Genomic DNA, 27,569 nt, shown 5'->3' with positions numbered 1-27,569 from the left:
ACCGTTTCTGTGAATATAACATTTATTCCATTAGATTTAAAAACACAATAATGCTTATTCATACTTTAGGCATTTATATATCTCACCTGTAGAATCAAAATTCTTCCTGCAAAGTTTTATTTCTGTTTTCATGCAGAAAGTATTAAATTCTTGCTCTGGAAAGAGAGAATTACTGTGTTGTCTTAGAGTAAATACCTCCATCTGGTGGCATTTTAGAAAATTACAGAAGAGGACAGGAAGCTTGTATTTTCTTTTTTTTTTTTTTTGAGAGGGAGTCTCGCGCTGTCGCCCAGGCTGTAGTGCAGTGGCCGAATCTCAGCTCACTGCAAGCTCCGCCTCCCGGGTTTGCGCCATTCTCCTGCCTCAGCCTCCCGAGTAGCTGGGACTACAGACGCCCGCCACCTCGCCCGGCTATTTTTTTGTATTTTTTAGTAGAGACGGGGTTTCACTGTGTTAGCCAGGATGGTCTCGATCTCCTGACCTCGTGATCCGCCCGTCTCGGCCTCCCAAAGTGCTGGGATTACAGGCTTGAGCCACCGCACCCGGCCGGAAGCTTGTATTTTCTTGTGTATCTGTAAACTATGTTACCTGTGGTTTCTCATAAAGCCAAATGAAATTACATCAAAATCTGATTCTACCGTATGTACCAGAAATTTAATGCCCTAGTTTTCAACATATAAACAAATGACCTTGGGGATAATTATATAATGAACTGTTTAGTCCAGACCATTTCTGCTCTTATCTTGGACTAAAAATTAGAAATGGAAAAAAAGATAGTTTATGAAATGTTAATTGCTTTTGTATGTATGTGTATGCATGTTAGGAAATATGAGAATTTGCTGTTTCAGATTTATTGCTACAGATCCATGAAGAACTATTAAGCGTTACTGATTTTTTAAAATAAATTATATTTTATCATAGCTCGATTATAATAAACTACATTCTCCTGGAGTGATAGAGATGGAAACTTGAAAACAGGCAGAAACTACAAATAAATTTCTGCTTATTACTGTTAAGAGTTTTTTTAAACACATTTAATCTTTTCTTCGCATATTGCTTACTTTATAATTGCTAGAACTTTATAAAGGTAGGTATCATGGCTTCAACTTCTTGACTTCTCAAGGTTTCTAACCCAGGATCTTGTACTTAGTGGATTTTGCATTTTGTCTTAGAAGAAGATTACAATCTTGTTGCTTATGTTTTAGCCATAAAAATCTATAAAATATGTCATAAATCTATCAAGTATGTAATATATCACATATAAATTATCAAGTATGGCAGTTGTTACTATAGATTAAGTCAATTTATTTTTCTATTTTGTTGGCCAAAGGTAGTTGAAATATTAAGTATGAAGTGAAATTAATGATTTGGGGCATTCTGCTGACGTCTAAGAAAAATTAAATTCCTAATGAATTTTGTTTGAAATTGTTTATTTTCAAATTATAGCCAGTCGGATGATGATTCTGGGTCAGCTTCAGGCTCTGGATCTGGTTCGAGTTCTGGAAGCAGTAGTGATGGAAGCAGTAGCCAGTCAGGTAGCAGTGACTCTGACTCCGGATCTGAATCAGGCAGTCAGTCAGAGTCTGAGTCAGACACTTCCCGAGAAAACAAAGTTCAAGCAAAACCACCGAAAGTTGATGGAGCTGAGGTAATCAATAAAATACCCAATGAAAGGTAGATTGCTTGTATTACTTTGGGAAAATTTAGAGGATTGGTTTATACCATTCTTAATCTAGCTTTTAGACAAGACAGCGTTTTAAATTAAAATTTACTTTTAGTGATCCTCACATTCGTGGTGGTACACGTGTGGACTAATTGGCTTGGAATAGATGCATTTTCGAACTAGAAAACACAAAGTGTAAATCACATGCAGGCAAATAAAACGTTTTCTGCCTCTTACGCAGAAATTGAGTTTCATAAATATCCATTGTGTCATAGATACAAATTTAAGACATCCTGAGGTCTACTTGTTAACCTTACTGTGTATGATCTCTACTTTCAAGATCTTCAAAGGAAATACTTTATTGCTACTAGCAGAATAATTTGATGGAACTCAGATTCCTCAAAGATAATGATAGAATAGGATAAGCGGCTATTCTGTTTGAAAAAAACTACTACAAGAGATACAAAAGTTGTCTATACCTCATGGTAGTGTACAGTGTTACTCAGAGTACCTGTCTGTGATGAGATAAGATGCTTGAGGGCCAGAATATAAATCGACACACGCTTCCTTCATAGAAAAAAATGTTACTACTGCCCCCCACCAAATCTGAACTAAAACAATGTGCCTAGTGACATCGTTGGTGTATATTCTGACTCAGCCTCTTCACCTCACACTGATAAAATAGGTAACCACTCTATGAGTTGCACTAATAAAGCGTATTATCACTTAGATGCTCTTAACATCAAGAGGATATTGATTAACATTGTCTGTGGAACTCAACACACCATTTTTTTTATACATAACTAAAACTCAGCATTTTAATTATATTGCAATGATAATCGTGTTACATATAGGTAAGGAAAATAGTCTTTATTACTTTGAGGCAGTAAAGATGGTGGTACAGTTTTTCAATAAATTAACCTTTTTTGCAATTTTCTTAATACTTCATCGTTCACTGGTTTATATTTCTATTATAGTTTTGGAAATCTAGTCCTAGTATTCTGGCCGTTCAGAGATCTGCAATGCTCAGGAAGCAGCAGCAGCAGCAGCAACAGCAACAACAGCAACATCAAGCCTCATCTAATAGCGGATCAGAAGAGGTGCATTTTCGTCATGAGCTTTTATTTTAAAAGTGGACATGCTGCCGAATCACTTAACTAGTATTTGGTGAAATTATTAAAAATAATAGGTGCTTTGAAAGAATAAGTAGGAAATACTTTAAGTGTATATATCAAGAATGTTGAAATGCACCTTTTGCATTATCCAATAATTCCAATTTTAGGGATTAATCCAAAATAAGCAGTGGGACATTTGTGTGCATTTGCTCATCACAGCAAAGTTAGAAATAAACTAAATGTGAACTCCGTGGGAAATAATTAAATTTGATATGCACCTACACACATATATCCATATACATGTATGAATGAAGGAATATTATACCATTAAATCATATTTGTATGAAATAACAGAATTCTCAACATAATATTTTTGAAAGAGTAACTTGTTTCAACAATGTAGTTTTTGTGTGTGTGCAAGCTTGCATACATGTATGTTTGCACAAAAACATTCAGGAAAAATTATAACAAAAAGTAATAGTAATGGTGAAGAAAAAAGTTCAAAATTTGGCATGCCGGCACCTAGGATTTCTTGTTTTGGCTATACTAGGCAACAATAATGGTCTCCAGAGAGGGTAGATTTTAAGGTTTTATACAAAATGCTGACATTTTGCTGTTTACTTAATTTCACTGGCTATATTAATTTGCAATAAAAATGTTACTAATTCCTTTCAGCTAGTTAATATAAATAAAACTACATTAAAAAAGGCTTCACAAGTGCTGTTACTCATAAAGTGAATGTTAAATAGTATAGCAAGTAAAATTTTGATATGGTTACATTCTAATCATTAGTGGATGATACTGACTTTATTTTTTTTCTGCAGGATTCTTCTAGCAGTGAAGATTCCGATGACTCATCAAGTGAGGTCAAAAGGAAAAAGCATAGAGAGTATGTCATTTTGTTCAACTGACTTCTTCATTTTAGAAAAATCTTAATGATTTCGTATTTCTTTCTTTATGAAAATTGTTGCCAAAAGGAAAGTCTTCTAAATTCTTAGTTCTTGGCATTTTATAAAGTTAATTTACACCATTACACCATTTAAAGATAAATCTTATCTTTAACATTTATCTTTCTGTGACTACCCGAGGGTATTGTGCCATTTCTTTATCTCCTATAACTCCCCCTATATATTTTTAAACTTTAATGATCTCCTTAGTTGTAATGTCAGAAAATCTTAATAACTTGGGAATATAGGAGTATAGGGATGACAGGATGACTGATTTGGGATGATTCTTATAATTATGTTAATAGCTATCCTTACTATTCAGCTGCATGTGAAATTTACTTCATACTGTAGAACTCATTCTAGAAACTCACTGTATTTTCCTAAAGATCTTGACCCAGCAAGTATTAAGAATACTTCAAAATATCAATCCATGTTTATTTTAATGGTTTGGAAACATTCCATTTTCTTGACTTTTATTTTCCTATTTGCCTTTGATATTCTGCCTATTAGAGTGGTTACTTGCTTTTCCCAAAAGATTCAGGCATTTTTAATGTGAAGACTCATATCTTTTATTAGTCTGTTCTATCTTTTATTCTGAAAGGTCAATCATTTATCTTTGGATTTTTTTTCCTTTCTCTTTCTACAAATCTCTCTGATCCTCCTATTAATAGATGTATATTGGATCATCCATTTTTTTTTTTTCCGTTATAAAAATATTAAATGGAGACTTCTTGGCATGCAAGCCCTGAAAAGATCTCAAAGTAAAAAATTTGCTTCTATTATGTTTTTATCATAAGCAGATATGATCATATATGCTTGTTTATGTAGCCTTCATCATAGTTACAATTGGTGCAAAAGATACAGAGCAATGAAGCAGAAGCATAGCTGAAATAGGATATAGTGTATTTATAAGAAATCAGTATGTGCCTTTCATTTGAACTTCTTATGATAGCAAAATATTAACATCCATTATTTTTCTCTACATGTTGATTGGAATGAAGTTGACTTAATAGGCTAAAAATAATAAAAGTAAGGTACTCAGATTGAATGTTTGAGATGGTACTAATGTTGCTTTTGTTTTGTTTTTACATTTTTCTGTAAGCTTTTCTTAGTGGACGGGCACTATTTAAAAAATCAGTTTAAAAAGATGTTTTTCAAAATCACAGCCTCTAGAGAATTAAAATGGCATGGATTAGTATCTCTTTTTTGAGAGGGCAAGTAGAATAATTTTACAAGATTTTCATCTATAGTGAAAATTAAAATATCATTTATTTGCTGTTCATTGACGTATAACTGATAAACAAAACTAGACTTGTGAGAGAAGTCTATGAAGAATATTATCCAGAGTGTGTTTATTCTGTAAATGCTTCATCATTTTTAGCATGAGTAAAAGCAACAGTATTTTTGATAATAACTGGAATATAGTTTAGTTGATTTGATCATCTTTGTATTAGGGATAAAATTTGCTGTATAAGTACAAATAAAAATACTTTATAAATTTTGTCTACAGTGAAGATTGGCAAATGTCTGGGTCAGGATCTCCGTCTCAGTCTGGTTCAGATTCAGAATCTGAAGAAGAGAGAGATAAAAGCAGTTGTGATGAAACAGAATCTGATTATGAGCCAAAAAACAAAGTCAAAAGCAGAAAACCTCAAAATAGGTATGGTCTCAGTTTGGTGGTGAAAATTGATTGTAGAAGGTGTTCATTCTTTGTGTATATAGTTTTTCAAATCTTGGTTTTTTTTTTTTCTTCTTGTCCTTTCCTAGATCTAAGTCAAAAAATGGAAAGAAGATTCTTGGACAAAAAAAGAGACAGATTGATTCGTCTGAGGAGGAGGAGGATGAAGAAGATTATGATAATGATAAAAGAAGTTCTCGTCGCCAAGCAACTGTTAATGTTAGCTATAAGGAGGATGAAGAAATGAAAACAGATTCTGATGACCTATTGGAAGTCTGCGGAGAGGACGTTCCTCAACCTGAGGAAGAGGAATTTGAAACCATAGAAAGATTTATGGATTGTCGGATTGGGAGAAAAGGAGGTAGTTTTTTAAAAACCATTTATTGTTTGCTTATTTAAATAATATTTACAAGAGTAAAGGACCGGACGCAGTGGGTCACCCCTGTAATCCCAACACTTTGGGAGGCCGAGACGGGTGGATCAACTGAGGTCAGAAGTTCTAGACCAGCCTGGCCAACATGACAAAAACCCGTCTGTACTAAAAATACAAAAATTAGCTGGGTGAGGTCGTGCACACCTGTAGACCCAGCTACTTGGGAAGCCGAGGCAAGGGAATTGCTTGAACCCACGAGGCTGAGGTTGCAGTGAGCTGAGATCGCGCCACTGCACCCCAGCCTGGGTGACAGAGCGAAACTCCATCTCAAAAAAAAAAAAAAGAGTCAAGTGTTAAAGATGTTTCAACAGTGTTGAAAGCTAAGAGGGTGGATTTGTTGTTGTTTTACTTATGTTTTATAAAAGCATGCTTTGCTTAGCCTGAGTATCTTCTTAATAACCACCTGACCACATGTTTTTTTTTTTTTTTTTTTGAGACGGATTCTCACTCTGTCGCCCAGGCTGGAGTGCAGTGGCGCGATCTTGGCTCACTGCAACCTCCACCTCCCGGGTTCGTGCCATTCTCCTGCCTCAGCCTCCCGAGTAGCTGGTACTACAGGCGCCTGCCACCAAGCCTGGCTAATTTTTTGTATTTTTAGTAGAGACGGCGTTTCACCATGTTAGCCAGGATGGTCTCCATCTCTTGCCCTCATGATCCGCCACCTGCCTTGGCCTCCCAAAGTGCTGGGATTACAGGTGTGAGCCACCGTGCTGGGCCTCCATCTGACCACATTTCCTATATTGTGGATAATTATAGAATAATGCTGTGGGATCTCAGGTGGACCTCTGTCTTTTTATTTTTTCTAATTTGAAAAAGGAGGGGATTATATTAGATAATTCTGAAATTCTTAGTTTTATTTATGAGCAATAGAATTTCCCATAAGTTTCTATACCCCCGATACTTTAAGAGTATTATGTTTTTGTGTTCGTATTTTTGAAATTTTGAGTTGAAATATAATCCTACAACAGAATTGATTACATGGAAGGATCTTATGCTTTTGTTTTCAGCTACTGGTGCTACTACAACCATCTATGCAGTTGAAGCAGATGGTGACCCAAATGCAGGCTTTGAAAAAAACAAAGAACCAGGAGAGATTCAGTATTTAATTAAATGGAAAGGATGGTCCCATATCCACAACACTTGGGAGACAGAAGAAACCCTCAAGCAGCAGAATGTTAGAGGAATGAAAAAATTGGATAATTATAAGAAAAAAGATCAGGAAACAAAAAGATGGTAAGTATGCTGTATGTCATACTTTTTTTTAATAGTTCAAAGATTACTAAGCCTTTATGTTAATAAAGAATACATAGTAACATCAAATGATAGCCTAAAATAACTATAGACTTTATAATACAGTTGGCTGTCTTTGTCCACAGTTTTTCTATCCTTGGTTTCAACCCACCATGGATTGAAAGTTTTCGGAGGAAAAAAAAAACAACAATCAGCAATACAAATTAAAAACAATACAATGTAACAACTATTTACACTGTAAATGTAAAATTAGGTATTTTAAGAACATCTAGAGATGATTTAAAGTATAGGGGAGGATGTGTGTGGGTTATATTGCAAGTACCATGCCATTTCATGTAAGGGACTTGAGCATCCTCAGATTCTGGTATCTGTAGAGGATCCTGAACCAATCCCCTGCAGGTACTGAGGGATGATTTTATTCCATCTCAAGGTAAAACTCCTAGGGGTGTACCTATCTAAACCTGTCCGTGGTAACAGTCACATAGAGTGTCTCATACATTATAAATTACAAATTTTTAGTTAAAAATTAATGATGCCTTATTCCTGTTAGTTTCTTTATTACTGAAACTTGGCCCACACGGTGGCAAAATGGAAGATTCTGTGCTACAAATAGTGTTGGGGTTGGGGGAGTGACAGGTTATTTATGGGAGATTTTTAAGTCTGTTCCCGGATTAATAATTTTTCAGGTTGAAAAATGCTTCTCCAGAAGATGTGGAATATTATAATTGCCAGCAAGAACTTACAGATGATCTACATAAACAGTATCAAATAGTGGAACGTATAATTGGTTAGTGATAAATGATTCTGGTTAAAAAAACTTTATCTTTTTATGCTTGAAATAATCTGAAAAAAGTCATAAATTTGCCACTTACACATCAAACACAGTAGCTTGCTCTTACTAAAACAGTATTGTAAACTAGATAGCTAAATTTTACTCGTGTAGCCTTTACTAAGAATTGTGCATTTGATGATTAAATGTAAAAAAAAAAAAAATAAGTAAATGCCTGATTATCTCACAGCTCATTCCAATCAAAAGTCAGCGGCTGGTTATCCTGATTATTACTGCAAATGGCAGGGCCTTCCATACTCAGAGTGCAGCTGGGAAGATGGAGCTCTCATTTCCAAAAAGTTTCAAGCGTGTATTGATGAGTATTTTAGCAGGAACCAATCAAAAACCACTCCTTTTAAAGATTGCAAAGTGAGTATTGTCTAACATTTTAAATTATTAAAAATATATTTATGCATTATAAATATTTACAAGCCTAAATACAGCAGTTGGATCCTGATTTCAGATAGACTAAAGGAGAATAGTTCTTGGTTAATTGGTCTTACAGGAAGTGAACTTGCTGCAATTGTTGTGTGTTTTTGTTTTTTAGTTTTAGTTTTATAATTTTTTATTTGAAACTTTCTCTTTTAAAAAAATTGTAAACGATGTTTTGGTCAGTATATCTTCTTAAATGTTGTACTGTCTTTTATCTTGTTGAGCATCACTATGTCAGAAAGATAAGTTGGTTATGTCGATTGTTGGAAAGGGTTGGGAAACTAAATAGAAAAAAGCTCTTGGAAACTAGAGATATGCTCAATATTAAAGATAGTGGATATTTTCTTAGAAGGTAGAGAAAGAGGAGAGGGAGGGATATAGGAAAGTATCCAGAACTACCTTGCACAATACTTTGAATCCTTGTAACTTACCCAAAGTTACTAGTGATAGTGTTGAGATCTGTATAGTACTAGACTTTCTTTCCTTATTAAAAGAATTACATTCTTCATAGGGATAACTTGGAATTCAGAAATTGAATGGTAAGCTAAGCCAGTTTTATGGTTTATTTGTAGCTTAAGGCTGGAGCAATGGTTGTGAACAATTTAACATAGGTTTTGCATGTGATATACATGAGACTCATATTTTGGCAGGAACTTAATTTTCTCTATAAATTTTTGTTTAAAAAAGAAGGCAAAATATTTCACTTTTCATTTTTGTTAGAATAGTAGAAAACAGTATTGACTGAATCCTCAGATACATTTTGAGTAATGGAATCTCTGAGCTTGATGATGAGAGATGAAATTTAAGAATTTATGGTAAAGCTGAGGCTTTCATCTTTTAGTATAATTTCTTATATTTAATAATTCTACATAATTTTATTTCTGCTGAAGGTATTAAAACAAAGGCCAAGATTTGTAGCCCTGAAGAAGCAGCCATCCTATATTGGAGGACATGAGGGCTTAGAATTAAGAGATTATCAACTGAATGGTTTAAATTGGCTTGCTCATTCTTGGTGCAAGTAAGTGTATTTTGAATCATCTATTTAATTTGACAGAGTAAGAATTTTACCAATACAGAATTCAGAAAAGATTTCCATTTACATAAAGGATAAGACTTTGGCAGTTGATATGCTACTCTTTGTATTTCCTAGTTTATATAAACAATATTTATTACATACTAGGAAGAAAATCCAGTGGAGTTTGAGTTTAACTTGATTGTTGCCTTTTTAAAATACGTTTTTATTCTGTTTAAAAATCAAAATGCATATCCATTTTCATCCCATGCTGTTCCTGGAATATTCTCTTTTTTCCTAGTTATTTTAATATCCATTTAGTCTTCTACATTTTTTTTCTGTCCTCTGTGGCCCCCAGTCTACTTTTTGACTCTCAGTTGCAATTTAGCTGTAGATTTTTTCTTTTAATCTATGTTCTTCCTATATGCTTTTTACTTATTTAATACTTAATATATCTGGACTCTACTAGTAGTAGATGAATTGCATTATTGTCTTTATAATTGATTAAACATAATACTATTAATCTTTAAGCCTCTTCTGGCCTAAAGTGGTCATCTCCTTCTACTTTTCTTACAACATTAGTGATTGAGTACCCAAATACCTTTACATTTATTATTTGTAGTTAATAAAAGTGATATGTATAATACCTATCAGATTAATTTTATTTAACTTCATATAAACATATACACATGATATAAAAAGGTTTCTTTGTATATTTGAATATTTTCTTCCATGCTAATTTTTTTTTAACTTTGTAGAGGAAATAGTTGCATACTCGCTGATGAAATGGGCCTTGGAAAAACAATACAGACGATCTCATTTCTGAATTATTTGTTTCATGAACATCAATTATATGGACCTTTTCTATTGGTAGTACCGCTCTCCACTCTTACTTCCTGGCAAAGGGAAATTCAGACATGGGCTTCTCAAATGAATGCTGTGGTTTATTTAGGTGACATTAACAGCAGAAACATGGTAAGTTGTTTCCCTGTAAATGTAGAAATAAAAATGTACTTGTCTTTGGGATCGAGCGTTTTTTTTTTGTTGTTGTTGTTGTTGTTGTTGTTGTTGTTTTGAGATGGGGTTTCACTCTGTCTCCCAGGCTGGAGTGCAGTGGTATGATCTTGGCTCATTGCAACTGGGACCACAGGAGCACACCACCACACTCAGCTAATTTTTTATATTTTTTAGTGGAGACAGGGTTTTGCTGTGTTGCCCAGTCTGGTCTTGAACTCCTGAGCTCAAGTGGTCTGCCTCCCTTGGCCTCCCAAAGTGCTGGAATTACAGGCATGAGCCACCGTTCTTGGCCTAATAAGGATGTGAAGGGTTTTGTTTTGTTTTGGTCTTTATAAAAATCTTTGTTTCTGGCATAGAACTTGCCACAAATAAGTTCTCAGTACATGTTTAATTGACTATAACAAAGTCAATTTTGGTTTAGTGTTACTTCATATATATATTTGACTGGTTTTGTGTGGTTTTTTTTTTTTTTTTTCTTTTTTTTTTCTTTTCACTCTGTCATCCAGGCTGCAGTACAGTGGTACGATCTCAGCTCATTGCAACCTCTGCCTCCCAGGTTCAAGTGATACTCCTGCCTCAGCCTTCCAAGTAGCTGGCATTACAAGTGCCTGCCACCACGCTCGGCTAATTTTTGTATTTTTAGTAGAGATGGGGTTTCGCTATGTTGCCCAGGCTGGTCTCAGACTCCTGACCTCAAGTGATCCACCCACTTTGGCCTCCCAGAGTGCTGGGGGGATTTACAGGCATGGGCCACCACACTCCCATATTTTACATTTTTAATGGAAAATTTCAAATATACATGAGAGAAGACAGAAGAATGTAATAAACCCTCATGTTCTCATCTTCAGTTTCACAAACTTACTGATAGTTTTGTTTTATCTATACCTCTTCACACTACTTTCCTAGTTACTGTGAAGCAAACCCCAGACATCATATTTCCTCCATAAACATTACATTATTAAATGAATTAATCACTAATGTTTTCTTAAATAAGACCTTTTCTTTTGTGAAAGATGTGCTTTAAAATTGTGTTTACTTCATTTTTTAACAAATGCTGTGGTATTTATGCTTTATTTATAAGATTTACATAGCATTTTGGACTATATAAAGAATAACTCAGGCCAGGCGCGCTGGCTCATGCCTGTAATCCCGGCACTTTGGGAGGCCAAGGTGGGTGGATCATCTGAGGTCGGGAATTCGAGACCAGCCTGACCAACATGGAGAAACCCCGTCTCTACTAAAAATACAAAATTAGCTGGGTGTGGTGGTGCATTCCTGTAATTCTAGCTACTCGGGAGGCTGAGGCAGTAGAATCGCTTGAACCCGGGAGGCAGAGATTGTGGTGAGCCAAGATCATGCCATTGCACTCCAGCCTGAGCAACAAGAGCAAAACTCTGTCTCAAAAAAACCACAAAAACTCTTTTGTTACATAAACATATATTAATAGTCATTTACATATTTGAATGGATTTTTATTTTTAGATATGTAAGTAAAAGTATAATTTGCTTGATGTTTGTCTTAAAATTGTCCTTCAAATTTCTTGATAGATAAGAACTCATGAATGGACACATCATCAGACCAAACGGTTAAAATTTAATATACTGTTAACAACTTATGAAATTTTATTAAAGGATAAGGTATGTATTTATTTCTCACGTGTTTTTGTCTCTTGTATATCAGTTTTGTCTTTATCATATGCTGTGGCCAAGATGAGAGAATAGCCTAAATTATGAGTCAGCAAACTATAGCCTGTGGTCTTATTTTTTCAATGGTGCTTGAACTAAGAGTGGTTTTTACCTTTTTGAAAGGTTACATTTAAAGGGTCGTAGAAAGAATATGTAACAGAGACCATATACTTATCTGCAAAGTCTGAAATATTTACTATCTGGCTTTTTTTAGAAAAACCTTGCCAACTCGGTCTAATGAAACTAGTTTGTTATAGTGTGTATTGATTTGTAAGCTCTTTAAAGAAGAGGAAGATAACTAATAGGATTAAGCTACCACTGTGTGAAGCAATGAAGGCTTTATGGATACTGCCTTACTTAATTCCTCCATCGACTTTATATTCGCTTTCTCTACTTTATGGAAAAGAAAACGGGACTCAAGAGTGTCTCAAAGAATGTAATGAACTTGCCTATGGTAACACAACTCTTAAGTAGTGGAATCAGGCTTGCTGTAACTTGGAGACCTAAGTTTAAGAGATTTCTACAGTTCATAAAAGTTGTACAAAGAATTGTACCTACACTTGGAATAAGACGCTGTTCTGAATTTGTGTCTTAGTTTTTTTTCATATTGACATTAATAGAGGCTTCTATTGGGCTTAGGCTAAAAATCTTTTGTAAAAATTTTCAATGACACTGCTGATTTTTCTCTGTTAATTATGTTTATAAGCTAATAAAAACTTTAGCTTGATATTACGTTCTAGTGGTTAAATTTGTCATAGAAGGAATATGTGCTGAGTTACTTGTGTATTGTAATCTTGAAATTACAATTTTTTATTTGAAAATTAGACAAAGTGTGTTTTTAATTTTTATATCATTTTAATAATAGAGTTCAGATTTAATGGTAAGGCTAAATCTGAATTCCATTTTTCTCTTAAAATATTGTTTTTCTATTTTAAGGCATTCCTTGGAGGTCTAAATTGGGCATTTATAGGTGTTGATGAAGCACACCGATTAAAGAATGATGACTCCCTTCTCTATAAAACTTTAATAGATTTTAAATCCAATCATCGTCTCCTTATCACTGGAACTCCTCTACAGAATTCCCTCAAAGAGCTGTGGTCTTTGCTACATTTCATTATGCCAGAAAAGTAAGACAAATTTACAATTTTAATCATAGTTTTGTGTGGTTATGTTTAGTGGGAAGAAACCCAGGTAATAAGGTCAGTAAGAGTTTGTATTGCCCTAAAAGATTAGATCACAGATCACTAAGAATTTTTAAAAAAGGAAAATGAGGTCAGGTAGTTTGTAATACCATTTCAATTTTTCAATTTTGTTAGTAAACTTAGGCCATGTGTTATAAATCACAACAGTTGATTTTGCATATGTTCAAAATATACCTTGCTCAAAAAACTAACATAGTAACATTCTTTGTGTTTAATAGTAGGAGTAACAACAATGAGGTGCTGGCAATCCTTTTTTCTAAATGAGGAAAACTAGACTAGACTAGGCTAAATAAGTTCCCTAAGGTCACTACTTGTGCTTTTTCAGTAGGTCCAGAACTTTAAAAGTATTTTTTTTGAGAAATATTTTAGTGATAATTACTCCCATACCTCAAAATACTTCATATTCACTTGATTCAAGAATCATAACTTATAAAACAACTAATTATATTTCATGCATCTTCTTGGGAGGGAAATTTTTAGAAGTAACTAAGTTTTTTTTGTTTTGTTTTGTTTTTTGAGATGGAGTCTCACTCTGTTGCCCAGGCTGGAGTGCGGTGGCGCGATCTTGGCTCACTGCAAGCTTGCGAGCTCTGCCTCCTGGGTTCACGCCATTCTCCTGCCTCAGTCTCCAGAGTAGCTGGGACTGAAGACGCCCGCCACCACACCTGGCTGATTTTTTTGTATTTTTAGTAGAGACGGGGTTTCACCGTGTTAGCCAGGATGATCTCGATCTCCTGACCTCGTGATCCGCCCATCTCGGCCTCCCAGAGTGCTGGGATTACAGGCGTGAGCCACCGTGCCCGGCCAGTAAGTTTTTAGCTAATTTTTTATTCTAAAAATCTGTAGTATTTTGTTTATAAATCACTCCCATAAAAAAAAAAAAAAAAAAACTCATATGCAGTTTGACTTTTTCTAGTGATTGTTCCAATTTCTTAAATTTTAAAGGTTTTCTTCCTGGGAAGATTTTGAAGAAGAACATGGCAAAGGGAGAGAATATGGTTATGCAAGCCTTCACAAGGAGCTTGAGCCGTTTCTGTTACGCCGAGTTAAGAAAGATGTGGAAAAATCTCTTCCTGCCAAGGTTGAGCAGATTTTAAGAATGGAAATGAGTGCTTTACAGAAACAATATTACAAGTAAGCTGTACACAGAGCACATGTTCTGAACTTCTAATTCTGAATAACTTCCATATCTGTGTCCTGCTCTTGGTGCCCCCACCTTCTCTACAATAGTGTTGTAGAGCAGTTGCAATTCTTGAGTTTTAGAATAAGTTTATTCTGTGTCATTAGGAGGCAAAAGGAGATTTAATGACATGTCCAAAATGAGTAACAAGACTAATTTATCTTCTAACACATTATTAATTGCTTTCCTGTATATCATACTGTTACATTATAAAAAGTTTAAGTGTTAGGATTTCCACGATATGAAGGTATTATTTGATTATGACAGTTAACAGATAGAGGCCAAAAAAGAAACTTAGAACAAAATTTTAGGCCCTGCTGCTTTTTGAAGAGTATTAACAGATCATAGCTGGTATAAATTTTGTATGTCAAGATCTATACAGTAGGACTTTTCAAAGAGTCAGAAAGGAAAATCTGTTCTAATATCTATTTAAACATTTAATTGCATAAAAGGAAATACATTGCTACATGCATTTGGAGTTTCTGAAACATTTATATTTTATGGTAAATCTATAGGTGCCACACATTTGAAAGAATATACTTACTGCATAATTATTTTTGTTATGGAAAATTTCAGACATGTACAAAAATAGGATAATTTAATGAACTCTTATACCCATGACTCAGCTTTACTTTTTTTGTTTGTTTGTTTGTTTTTTTGAGATGGAGTCTCCCTCTGTACTCCAGGCTGGAGTACAGTGGCACGATCTTGGCTCACTGCAACCTCCGCCTTCCGGTTTCAAATGATTCTGGTGCCTCAGCCTCCCGAGCGGCTGGGTTTACAGGTGTGCCCCACAATGCCCTGCTAATTTTTTTATTTTTAGTAGAGACAGGGTTTTGTCATGTTGGCCAGGCTGGTCCTGAACTCCTGACCTCAAGCGATCCACCCACCTCAGCCTTCCAAAGTGCTGGGATTATAGGTGTGAGCTTCTGTGCCCAGCCCCAGCTTCACTTTCCTCTCAAGCCAGTCTTTTTATGTATCTCTGATCATCCCCATTTCCCTCAGTAACTATCCTTTTGAAGCAGATCAGACATTTTTCCATAAATATTTTTCTATGTATTTCTAATAATTGACTTTTAAAAATACTAGTATCACCTGGGCATGGTGGCTCATGCCTGTAATCCCAGCACTTTGGAGAGGCTGAGGGGGGACAGATCACTTGAGCCTCAAGAGTTTGAGACCAGCCAGGGCAACATGGCAAAACCCTGTCTCTACCCAAGATACAAAAAAATTAGCCAGGAGTGGTGGTGGGTGCATGTGGTCCCAGCTACTTGGGAGGCTGAGGTGGGAGGATCGCTTGAAGCCCATGAGGCAGAGGTTGCAGTGAACCGAGGTCATGCCACTGCACTCCAGCCTGGGTGACAGTGAGACCCCATCATAAATAACCCACTTTAAAATTTTCACAATTTAGGAAATTATTGCTCTCTCAACAGAATCAAGTAATTTCTTGATGCCAGTATTCAGTGTCTGTTCAGATTTTCTCTGTCTCAAAAAATTTTTTTACGTTTACTCAAATCAGGATTGAGTTAGGTTCATATATGGCAATTGATTTGTCTCTGAGTTTATCCATAGGTATTTCTTTTTTGTTAAAATATATACGATGAGGAAAACAGTTGTTCTGTAGAATTTTTCTACAATCTAGATTTTGCATAGTACTTCCCTCTAAAATAGTTTAACAGTATCCCCTGTATTCCCTATAGATTGGTAGTTAGATCTAGGTGCTTGATAATATTCAAATTAATAATTATGATAAGAGTATATTTTGTAGTACACAATGGCGATTATCTGATTTTGTTATCGGGTTCTTTTAAAAAAAGTAATGCATTTTGTAGAATATCTGGGAAGAAAAGTCAAAGTAGGAAGAAGATACATTCACCTGTAATTCTCTCAGTGCTAGTCATATATCATGAATATTGAACTTAAACTCTTCAGGGTACTTTTTGGCAACTAAGGTAATAAGATACTGCCATAAATTTCTGGAAAAATTCTTAGAATTATTACCTCTAGAGAAATTAATAATAAACTTTTTCTGGATAAGGAAAAATAATTCTTTATTCTTGATTACCTCTTACGGCATTGAGCATTGTCCATGGGTTTTGTTTTGCTTTTCATTCCAGTTTTGGGGAACTGCCTGTATAACTAGTGGTAAAGAATGGTAATAAAAGAGTATGTACACTAGATATTTGAGACTTTGAAGTCCCTTCAAAAACTGACCTTGTTAAAAGGAGGAAAATAAAAGGTGGAAAAGGTCGTGGTGAGAGGAAATTTTTCTTTTCTTTTTAAAATTCAGCTTTTACGGCCGGGCGCGGTGGCTCAAGCCTGTAATCCCAGCACTTTGGGAGGCCGAGACGGGTGGATCACGAGGTCAGGAGATCGAGACCATCCTGGCTAACACAGTGAAACCCCGCCTCTACTAAAAAATACAAAAAAAAAACCAGCCGGGCAAGGTGGCGGGCGCCTGTAGTCCCAGCTACTCGGGAGGCTGAGGCAGGAGAATGGCGTAAACCCGGGGGGCGGAGCTTGCAGTGAGCTGAGATCCGGCCACTGCACTCCAGCCTGGGCGACAGAGCGAGACTCCGTCTCAAAAAAAAAAAATAAAATAAAAAATAAATAAATAAAATAAAATTCAGCTTTTATTTTAGATGCTGGAGGTGTATGTGCAGGTTTGTTACATGGGTAATATTGCGTCCAGGTAGTGAGCATGGTATGCAGTAGGTAGTTTTCAACCCATGTTCCCCTCATTCCCCCCTCTAGTAGTCCACAGTGTTACATGTTTATGTCCATGTGTGCGCAGTGTGTAACTTGCACTTATAAGTGAGAACATGCGATGTTTGGTTTTCTGTTTCTGTGTTAATTCACTTAGAATTATGGTCTACAACTATATCCATGGACATTATTTTATTTGAAGGACATCATTTCATCCTTTTTTTTCTGTGGCTGTGTAGTATTCATGATATATATATATACAAAAAATATGGAGGGTTCGTGGATTTGCATGTCATCCTTGTACAGGGACCATGCTAATCTCTGTATCGGTCCAGTTTTAGTATAAGTGCTGCCGAAGTGAGCACAGGAATTGTTACATATAGTTAGGAGCAGTAAAATAGCACCAAGGTGTTTTCTGTAAGTTGCATATGTATTGTGTAATTGCAATCTAGAGAAGACAGTTGTGGCTAAAACCAGGTATCCTCAGGTTTCTTTTAGGTCCATGTAGAAGATTCAATTTCATTAGATGTCTAATGCAGTGAAAGTTGTAAGAAGATTAAGATAAATAATGCAGGCGACCATCTTTTTAGCAAATTTGAGGGGAAAAGGATTAATACTCTGTAATAATTATGTTACATTAGCCTGTTCTGTGTGTAGCTAATGGTTCGGAAAACAAGTTGTGTTCTCGTGAGTATTATGAAAGAGGCTTGGTCCATCATATATCCAGTTGTGAATTTCATAATGGTACAGTTTTACTTTGGTACTACCTTTTGCCTTTTTTTTTTTTTTTTTTAAGCTTTTAGAATTTATCCTGATAATTGTTCTGCTAAATGTCATTTTCATAATTTTTTTTTTTTAAGATGGATTTTAACTAGGAATTACAAAGCCCTCAGCAAAGGTTCCAAGGGCAGTACCTCAGGCTTTTTGAACATTATGATGGAACTAAAGAAATGTTGTAACCATTGCTACCTCATTAAACCACCAGATAATAATGAATTCTATAATAAACAGGAGGCCTTACAAGTAAGAATTTTTAAATGTTGTTACTTTATGATAAAGTTCTAGAAATGTTGATTTCACTTACAATCGAAAATAGCTCAGTGCTTTAATATATTGGTTCAAAGTTCTCTTTAGTTAATGGTGCCTTTATATAATGGTCTCAGTTATTAATCTTTGTAGAAAAGATTTTAAAATTCTAATTTATCTAATTATTTTGATGAATTTTCTAAAAATATGTCTCTCAAACCATGGACTATAATGACTTATCCAGCAAAAAAATCCCACAGTATGTTCATAATTATGAAAAAAATCATTAATAGTAATTGTGCTGCATTAGTGATTTGGTAAGATGGTAGTCTAAAGGACATCTTGACCTCACATCTTAATTAACCCTTCCTGGTACTTCTGGAAGATAAGTTAGAAGTGTGAAGGCACAACTGCAGTCCAGCCACTGTAGTGCCTTGAAGGGCTGGGATCAGCATCTAGAATTAATACATTAGAATGCATTTGCTTACTCCTTTTAAACCTTTGGTTGCTTAGTTGCTGCTGCTTCCAGTGTAATTGTTCTTCAGCTAAGATTTTTGGAGAAACACTGTGGTGTAGTAACTAGCAAACAGAGTGAACAGTACTTTTTTCCTCCCTGACAATACAACAAAAACCTAGGTGTGATATGGCAAGGAATATTTTAGCTTAAGTCGTAGTGAAATGGTAAAGGTCTTAGAAAATTTTGAAAAGTGAAACAAGTTGTTTTCTAACATGAAAATTGAAAATCTCAATTTAAAAGAATTCAAGCAACTAAAGTGTTATGTGGACAACTTATTTACGTCTTTTAACATATAACGACTTGAATTTATTGTTTCTGTAGCACTTAATTCGTAGTAGCGGAAAATTGATTCTTCTTGACAAGCTCTTAATTCGCCTAAGAGAACGAGGCAATCGAGTTCTTATTTTTTCGCAAATGGTGCGGATGTTAGATATACTTGCAGAATATTTGAAATATCGTCAATTCCCCTTTCAAGTAAGCATTTAATTGTATTTGTTGTTTTAAATTTTATCTAATTCCTGTGCATATTTTACAGTATTACCTTTGAAATTATTTTATAAGTGTTTAGGTTTTTATATAAACTGCACTTTCTTTAAAAAGATATATCTGCTTTAAAAAATGTCATTCCGTTTTTTCTTCTTGACTTTACATATTGCAACAAAACAATTTTTCTTCCTTTCCTCTAATTTTTATTTTCTTTTAATTCTGCCTTTTTCTTCTGTGCTTGCTTTAGATTTTAAAAATTGAACTAAGAGTTTTCTTGATTGGATAGATCTAAAAGCAGGGGAGCCTTTAGTCTTTAATCTGAATGAGGAAAACAGCCAGCAGCCTCTGAATGTGAATGCTGCCAAGATTCTGATGATTGGTGTGCTCATAGTTATCTGACACAGTGTTCGCTGAGTAAAACTGGACAACTTTAGAGAAGAAACTAAAGACCAAAATTCCCTTCCATCTATTCAAAATTTATGTTGAAGTTCATTCAGTATAACTAAAGCTAATATTATTGATGAGTGTTTAAAGTCAGGTGCTATTTTCAGTACTTTACATCTAATTATTTAATCTTTGAAGCAATTTTATGAACAGTGCTAGGAACATAGCAGACATTATGTAGATACAGCTAGCAAATGGTGTATATTTAGTGTGGATAGTAAAATAGCAGTAAAATTATAATAATGGGACTCAACACACATTCCCTGCTTGGTCAGAGCTCATAATCTTTTACAGGAGACAAACATCAAGCAGGTGATTGCAAATAAATGTAACATTACAATTCTGGTAAGTGTTGTGAAGAAGGACAGGTATTTGGTGATATGAATATCATTGAGAAATAATTACAATCATTTAGGGGAAAACGTAGAAGAGTACCATTAGTTGAGGGTTTTGAAAACACTTTTACTGATATGTAATTCCCATATCATACAATTTACTCATTTAAAGTATACAATTCAGTGGTTTTTACTATGTTCACAGATATGTGTAATTGTCAGACAGGTGGTTTTAGAACATTTTCATCGGAAAGCAACTTGTACTCTTTAGCTATTCCTCCTGTCCTTCCATTTGCTTTCTTCTCCTGCCTTGTGTTGATTTGTTTTTAAACAAATTATTGTGTACCTGGTCAAACAAAAAATTAGTTTGACTAATTTTGAGTGTTTATAAGCACCACTTCTCTGCCGCTAATGCCTTCTTGTTCCTAGGTCGCTTCCTGGAGAGAATCATTTTTAATTTTATTTGGTTTAGGTCATGCAACAGTAATGAGATGCCACTAGTCTTAATATTTGTACTAGTTTGTATTTTAGTGGAAAAGAAACATTATTTTTTTTAAAACCTTAATAGACATCTGTTTTCCTACTTTGTGTAGGTGATAATTAAGAGCATTTCACTTAAACCACTTAGAATACATCGTTTAAAATGTATATATTTTTCTTCTCAGAGTTAAAATTCATACAGTAACAAAGCAAAGGTAGGCATATGGCTTCCCAAAATACTAGTTTAATACATCGGTTAAATGCATGGATCACAGTAGACAAGTTATTTCTAGTCTATAACCAGGTAATAATTACAAAATCATTGCCATTTAGAAAGTGAAATAGTAGCTAATGTTTAATAAGCATTCAGTATGTGTAGGCACTGTGCTACGTGTTTTCCTATGTTCTCTCACTGAGTTCTCTATAGTCTACGAAAGAGGGACTACTATTACGTCTGTTTTACTTAAAGCAGAACTGACATGGAGAAAAAGTTTGTGTAGAAAAGTCAAATCACTTGCTCAAGATACCCAGTGAATAAAATAAGCATTTGCAGGATGTTGACTAGAGCCCATGATGCTTCACATCAATAATTTTCGAACTTTAGTGTGCATCAGAATTAATTGGATGGCCTTTGCTAAACCCCTTCAGTAGGTCTGGGGTAGGGCTGAATAATTGGCCTATCTATGTTCTCAAGTGACACTAATGCTGTTCTAGTAACCACACTGTACTTAATTGTAACCTGATAATGGATCTGTGAATCAGTTTAATGGGTTACACCAACATTTTGAAAGTAAAATGATAAAACATGAGAGTATAACACAGTATGTCATGGCATGATATGAAACTTGTTTCAGGTGTTTGTAAACAGCTGTGTACTCAATCACATACCTTTAGAATGGGACTGAGGCAGAATAGTATGACAGCCTATGCTGTATTTACTCTTGAGGGTGCAGTCTTAGTGATTTGGAGCACAGACCAAAGACGGAATGCCTGAGCATTATTTTACCGTCTAGAAGGTACCTTCTATTATAGTTTTAGCAAGACATGCTTCATATTTCTACTTAATTTTATAATTGCTTTGTAACATTTCGATTCTGTTATATGCAGTATTTTAATGTGTTTTATTCTAGAGATTAGATGGATCAATAAAAGGAGAACTGAGGAAACAAGCTCTGGATCATTTTAATGCTGAGGGATCAGAGGTATGTATTAATGCTTTTTAAATTATAAATAATTTTGATTTAGTATCAGTATATTACATTATTATATTCAGACATTTTTAATCTTCATATCTAGTTTGATAAAAAAGGAGTAGTGTTAGCCACCTTTGATCAGCAAACGAGGTTTTAAAATCACTATTCTAGTTTAAACCTAAGAATTGCACTCTTTGAGACAGAGTCTAGCTCTGTTGCTCAGGCTAGAGTGCAGTGGCATGATCTCAGCTCACTGCAACCTCTGCATCTTGGGTTCAAGCTATTCTCCTGCTTCAGCCTCACAAGTCGCTGGGATTACAGGTGCATGCCACCGTGCCTGGCTAGTTTTTGTAGTTTTAGTAGGGATGGGGCTTCACCATGTTGGCTAGGCTGGTCTTGAACTCCTGGCCTCAGGTGATTCACCTGCCTCGGCCTCCCAAAGTGCTAGGATTGCAGGTGTGAGCCACCATGCCCAGCCAAGAATTTTACCGTTTATTATCAATACTGTTTCACATGGAACAGTTACTTTAATTTGCTTCAAAATAAATTAGGCAGATTGGGCACGGTAGCTCACACCCGTAATCCCAGCACTTTGGGAGGCCAATGCAGGAGAATCGCTTCAGGCCAGGAGTTTGAGACCACCCTGGGAAACAGTGAGACTGCTGTCTGTACAAAAAAAAGAAAAAAAAGTAAAAAAATAAACTGGGCATGGTGGCACTCCCTTATAGTCCCAGTTACTTGGGAGGCTGAGTTAAGTGGATCAGTTAGCTCAGGAGTTTGAGGCTGTGGTGAGCTATGCTCATGCCACTAGACTCTAGCTCAGGCAATAGAGGTGAGACTCTGTCTCAAAAAAAGTAAAGACAAGACCCCAAAACAGCAAATTATCGCACTTTGCTTTAAAATTTTTTTTTATTTCCATAGATTTTTGGGAAACGGGTGATATTTGGTTAAATGAGTAAGTTCTGTAGTGGTGGTTTGTGAGATTTTGGTGCACCCTTCACCAGTATACACTGAACCAAATTTGTAGTCTTTTATCGCTCACCCCCTCCTACCCTTTCCCTCTGAGTCCCCAAAGTCCTTTGTATCATTTCTTATTACTTTGCATCCTCATAGCTTAGTTCCCTCTTATGAGCGAGAACATACAATGTTTGGTTTTCCATTCCTGAGTTACTTCACTCAGAATAGTAGTCTCCAGGCTGGGCGTGGTGGGTTACACTTGTAATCCCAGCACTTTGGGAGGCTGAAGCAGGTTGATCACTTGCGGTCAGGAGTTTGAGGCCAGGCTGGCCAACATGGTGAAACCCCATCTCTACTAAAAATACAAAAATTAGCTGGGTGTGGTAGTGCATACCTGTAATCCCAGCTACTTGGGAGGCTGAGGCAGGAGAATTGCTTGAACCTGGGAGGCGGAGGTTACAGTGAGGCAAAATGAAAAGAGTGAGACTCCATCTCAAAAAAAAAAAAAAAAAAACGAATATAGTCTCCAATCCCATCCAGGTTGCTGCGAATGCCATTATTTCATTCCTCTTTATGTCTGAGTAGTATTCCATTGTATATGTATACCACAGTTTATCTTCTTGTTGATTGATGGGCATTTGGGCTGGTTGCACATTGTTGCAATTGCAAATTGTGCTGCTATAATCATGTATATACAGGTATCTTTTCATGTAATGACTTTTTTCCTCTGGGCAGATACTCAGTAGTGGGATTACTGGATCAAATGGTAGTTCTACTTTTAGTTCCTTTAAGGAATTTCCACACTATTTTCCATAGAGTTCTTTTTTTTTTGGTATGTGCCTTTTATTTTTTAAGGAAATAAAATTTACAGTTCGAGTTGAAGCATCATTCCTTTCCTATTCCATTTTCTTTTTTTTTTTTCAACAGAAGTAAACACTATATTGAATTCGGTATTAATAACATATATATTTGATTTTGGAGTCTTTTTGTTGGTTGGTCTTGCTAGATGTTTATGTATTAGTTTTAAAAACTGCCTTTTTGTTTAATTAGTAACATGCTGTTTAAGTTCAGAAAATTAATTGAAAAATTTTCATTTTGATTATTTAATTTCTTACAGGATTTTTGCTTTTTGCTGTCTACAAGAGCTGGAGGTCTAGGGATTAATTTAGCCTCTGCCGACACTGTTGTTATATTTGATTCCGATTGGAATCCACAGAATGATCTTCAGGCACAGGCTAGAGCCCATCGAATTGGGCAAAAGAAACAGGTATTTTTAATTTTAATTTGTATTATGTTGCTGTTTTAGAATTCTTTTTTGTGGGGGAATGGTTTCAGTGTATCTTCTAGAGGGTAAGATCACTGCAACAGTCATACTACTATTTAACAGATAGGATGCTAAGGAACTTGGTTTACCAAAATCACCTGGAGAATATGACAGAATTGAGGTAACTATGCATAAATAGGATCATGTATGCTGTTTTTATCCTGTGTTCTAGTCATAACTATAAAATGCAGTGTTTTTCAATTATAATAAAAGTCTACTTGCTTGTTTTAACTTGAAAGAGTTTGAGTAGCATATGCTGCCTTTCTGTTAGTGTATATTTTGTCCGTGTGCTTCCAAGATTTTCCACATATAATATGTGACCCCATTTTTATAATTGTAACAAAATACCCTTAAATGGTGGTACTGAACCTTTACCTAGAGAAATAGGGAAAATTTACTACACCAATTTTTTTTCAATTTTGAAGAGTTTGTTTTATGGTGGGCTTCTTATTAATTAACCTGGGGAGTGGTTCATAGAATTTTGTATAATATAGAGTGATGAAACATTAGAATCAAGGCAGCGAGTATAATAAAGCTGTCAGAAGTTTATGTGCCCCCCCCCCCATTTTTCCCAGCTAAATCATAACTTACAAATTACTGTCTTTCCTTTAAAAAAAAAAAGCAAAAATAAGCAAATGCAATCTCCTTGCCAAAATGTTAAGAAGGAAGGAAGGATATATTTCAAAATAGTTTGAGTTGAGGAACTCTAGCTTTAAACATGTTTTTTAAATTTTCATTTTGCTTTTAACCCGTGAAAACTTCATGTAGTGTAGAATGAGCTTCAATTTGTGTGCCAATGTTTAGGCACTTGAAGTTAGCAAAACAAATCCTTTATGCTGCAATTTGTTTCCTCGTGTGTGTTTTTACAGGTGAATATTTATCGTCTAGTTACAAAGGGATCAGTTGAAGAAGATATTCTTGAAAGGGCCAAAAAGAAGATGGTTTTAGATCATCTTGTAATTCAAAGAATGGACACAACTGGGAAGACAGTACTACATACAGGTTCTGCCCCATCAAGGTGGTTACTTTATTATTTAAAAAATGTCATTTTAGAGTCAGGAAACTCATTTTTTTGATATGTTACATCACTATAGATCATTGAGGAAATGTATTCAGTGTTGTACTTTTTATATTTTGGAAGACTTTTGACTAATTTCTAGTTAGAAGACATACTTCAATACCTGGTTTCATCGCTATAGATTTGTAATTTTAGGGGTAATCTCTTTAACTTCTGTGCTTCAAGTTCCTTATTTTAAAGTAAATATACTGCCCTAGACAACACGGTGAAACCCCACTTCTACAAAAAATAAAAAACTTGATGGGCATGGTGACACACGACTGTAGTCCCAGCTACTGAAGAGGCTGAGGCAGAAGGATCAGTTGAGCTTGGTAGGCGGAGGTTGCAATGAGCTAAGGTTGTGCCAGTGTACTTCAGCCTGGGTGACAGAGTGAGATACTGTCTCAAAAAAAAAAAAAAAAGGATACTAATACTTGATTCATCTAACTTCCTCATGTAACTTTTGTAAAGGTGAAAATGTCAGTAATTAATAAAAGTGCTGTGTAAATATTTTTAACTGTTAAATGTTAAGCATTTTTGTTTTTCCTCTTTTAGTTCTACTCCTTTCAATAAAGAAGAGTTATCAGCCATTTTAAAGTTTGGTGCTGAGGAACTTTTTAAGGAACCTGAAGGAGAAGAACAAGAGCCCCAGGTAAAAAAAAAAACAAAACAAAACAACAAACCCGCTTCAGAATATGTGTCATCTGTTTGGTAGGATGAAAGGATTCAAGTATATTTAAATACTGTTTTTCTAATTATAGGAAATGGATATAGATGAAATCTTGAAGAGAGCTGAAACTCATGAAAATGAACCAGGTCCTTTAACTGTAGGAGACGAATTGCTTTCCCAGTTCAAGGTAGATTTAAACAAAATTTTCCTTGTAATTACATAAATTGAGAGGAATTGAATTATTGTCATTTAGTGGTTTGTTAATCTTTCTTTAAGCATAATCAGGAAGATTGCTATGTTGTATAAAAACTACTCTCCCTTGTTCAGACAAACCAGTAGCAAACTGATTTGAAAGAGACCAGATCCATTTATGAAGTTACATGTTGTTGGGTGGAAAGAGCTGTTGTTTGCTAATTAGCAACTAGAATAGTGCTTGGCAAATAGCGTGTCCTTAAATACTTGGGTAAATAAATGAATCAATGTGATCTCTTAGATTTCCATGACTGAAAGCTTTCAGCTGATTTTTTTTGAAGCAGTTTTTGACATTAACTTATCACAAATAAGAAAACTCAAGTAAATCAGTCAAAGTAAGCAATAAGCTACTATATATTGATACTTAATATCCCTGGTTTTTTGAGGGCCAGTGAGTTGAAAGGAGTCCTAAAACAACATAAGTCAACTGACCTCATGGAGTAAGTTAAGTGCCATTTGTTTAAAGAAACAGGCTTCTCTACATCTTAGCTATTTTCTATGAACTGCAGTTTTTAAGGGTCAGTTCATTTCATGTGTTCATTTGACAAGTATTTATAGAACATCTGCATGTACCCCACACAGTGAATAAAAAACTTTTGTAATTTTAATATCACTCTGGCTGCTATGTGGATGACTGACTGTAGTGAGACAAGAGCTATAGCAGGGAGATAAGATAGAAGACTGTTGAGTAATCCTGGTTAAGAGGTGGTTTCTGAGATTACAGGCGTGAGCCACTTCGCCCGGCTGTGATAGTTAGCCTTAATGGGTGCTTTCTGTATACCAGACCTTGCATAGTACCTTAAATGTGCTATCTTATATAATCCTCCCAGAAGGTAGTGTGCTCTCAAAGAGCTCTGTGTCTCTGCCAGTAGCTCTTTGCTGCCAGTAGCTCTTTAGATTGTGTTTTTGCGATCATAAAAATGATATTAGATTGTTCTACAATACTTGATACATGGACTGGTCTGAGAATTTCTGCAGATTATTTAGCATGTTAATAGTATAAATTACTTTTTTTTTTGTTCTGTTAACTGCTTTTAGTTCTGAGATGCTACTAATTTTGTTGAGCAGTAGGGCAAAAGAAAATCTTTCCTAGAGGATTATTAGATGTCATTTGTTTGATCTGCTTTGCCCTAGTGAGGTAATGAATCTAGGTTGTTTAGAAGTTATTTTTGGTTTAGTCCACAGTCATATTCATTATCCTAAGGATATTTAGGCATGTCAGTTTCTTCCCTTTAAAAAAAAAATTAGGGACCAATTTTTCTATAACAGTTACTCTTAAAATTCTGAAATTTATCAGGTTGCCAACTTCTCAAATATGGATGAGGATGACATTGAGTTGGAACCTGAAAGAAATTCAAAGAATTGGGAGGAAATTATTCCCGAAGATCAAAGAAGACGATTAGAAGAAGAAGAAAGACAAAAGGAACTTGAAGAAATTTATATGCTCCCAAGAATGAGAAATTGTGCAAAACAGGTGATTTTGCAATTTTAAAGATGTTTCTATAAAGTAGAGTATTCAACCTGGACCGATTTTGTTTGTTTCTATGAGGTATCAGTCCATAATTTTCTTTTCTTGTAATGTCCTTGATTTGATAATGTTTGCCTCATGAAATGAGAAGTGTTTACTCCTCTTGTATTTTATTCATCTTTTCAAAGAACCAGCTCCTGGTTTCATTGA

The 27,569-nt window shown here is 35.1% G+C and overlaps 1 protein-coding gene and 1 non-coding gene across 7 annotated transcripts in view; one reads left to right on the top strand and one right to left on the bottom strand.

The window, feature by feature from the left end:
- CHD1 (chromodomain helicase DNA binding protein 1) overlaps positions 1 to 27,569 on the top strand; it is a 72,754-nt gene that overhangs the window by 20,567 nt on the left and 24,618 nt on the right. For all 6 annotated transcript variants that reach the window (XR_013418188.1, XR_013418187.1, XM_001097125.5 and 3 more), the window contains 21 exons: positions 1,447 to 1,648; positions 2,641 to 2,763; positions 3,603 to 3,667; positions 5,236 to 5,385; positions 5,493 to 5,764; positions 6,844 to 7,069; positions 7,774 to 7,874; positions 8,107 to 8,285; positions 9,239 to 9,366; positions 10,119 to 10,335; positions 11,925 to 12,014; positions 12,999 to 13,189; positions 14,210 to 14,398; positions 18,011 to 18,173; positions 19,015 to 19,167; positions 21,569 to 21,640; positions 23,706 to 23,855; positions 24,782 to 24,930; positions 25,525 to 25,621; positions 25,731 to 25,826; positions 27,189 to 27,365. Coding sequence is in view for 4 of the 6 variants with exons in the window: in XM_001097125.5 (XP_001097125.2) it covers positions 1,447 to 1,648; positions 2,641 to 2,763; positions 3,603 to 3,667; positions 5,236 to 5,385; positions 5,493 to 5,764; positions 6,844 to 7,069; positions 7,774 to 7,874; positions 8,107 to 8,285; positions 9,239 to 9,366; positions 10,119 to 10,335; positions 11,925 to 12,014; positions 12,999 to 13,189; positions 14,210 to 14,398; positions 18,011 to 18,173; positions 19,015 to 19,167; positions 21,569 to 21,640; positions 23,706 to 23,855; positions 24,782 to 24,930; positions 25,525 to 25,621; positions 25,731 to 25,826; positions 27,189 to 27,365 (3,190 nt within the window). In the remaining 2 variants the exon portion in view is untranslated. The remainder of the gene's footprint in view (positions 1 to 1,446; positions 1,649 to 2,640; positions 2,764 to 3,602; positions 3,668 to 5,235; positions 5,386 to 5,492; positions 5,765 to 6,843; positions 7,070 to 7,773; positions 7,875 to 8,106; positions 8,286 to 9,238; positions 9,367 to 10,118; positions 10,336 to 11,924; positions 12,015 to 12,998; positions 13,190 to 14,209; positions 14,399 to 18,010; positions 18,174 to 19,014; positions 19,168 to 21,568; positions 21,641 to 23,705; positions 23,856 to 24,781; positions 24,931 to 25,524; positions 25,622 to 25,730; positions 25,827 to 27,188; positions 27,366 to 27,569) is intronic.
- On the bottom strand, positions 17,412 to 17,515 carry LOC114679090 (U6 spliceosomal RNA). The gene has a single exon (XR_003730774.2). It is a non-coding gene; the product is annotated as a U6 spliceosomal RNA (small nuclear RNA).

The sequence above is a fragment of the Macaca mulatta genome, chromosome 6 (genome assembly GCF_049350105.2).
Source record: "Macaca mulatta isolate MMU2019108-1 chromosome 6, T2T-MMU8v2.0, whole genome shotgun sequence".
Classification (NCBI taxonomy): Eukaryota; Metazoa; Chordata; class Mammalia; order Primates; family Cercopithecidae; genus Macaca; species Macaca mulatta.
This window is presented reverse-complemented; position numbering and strand designations above follow the sequence as displayed.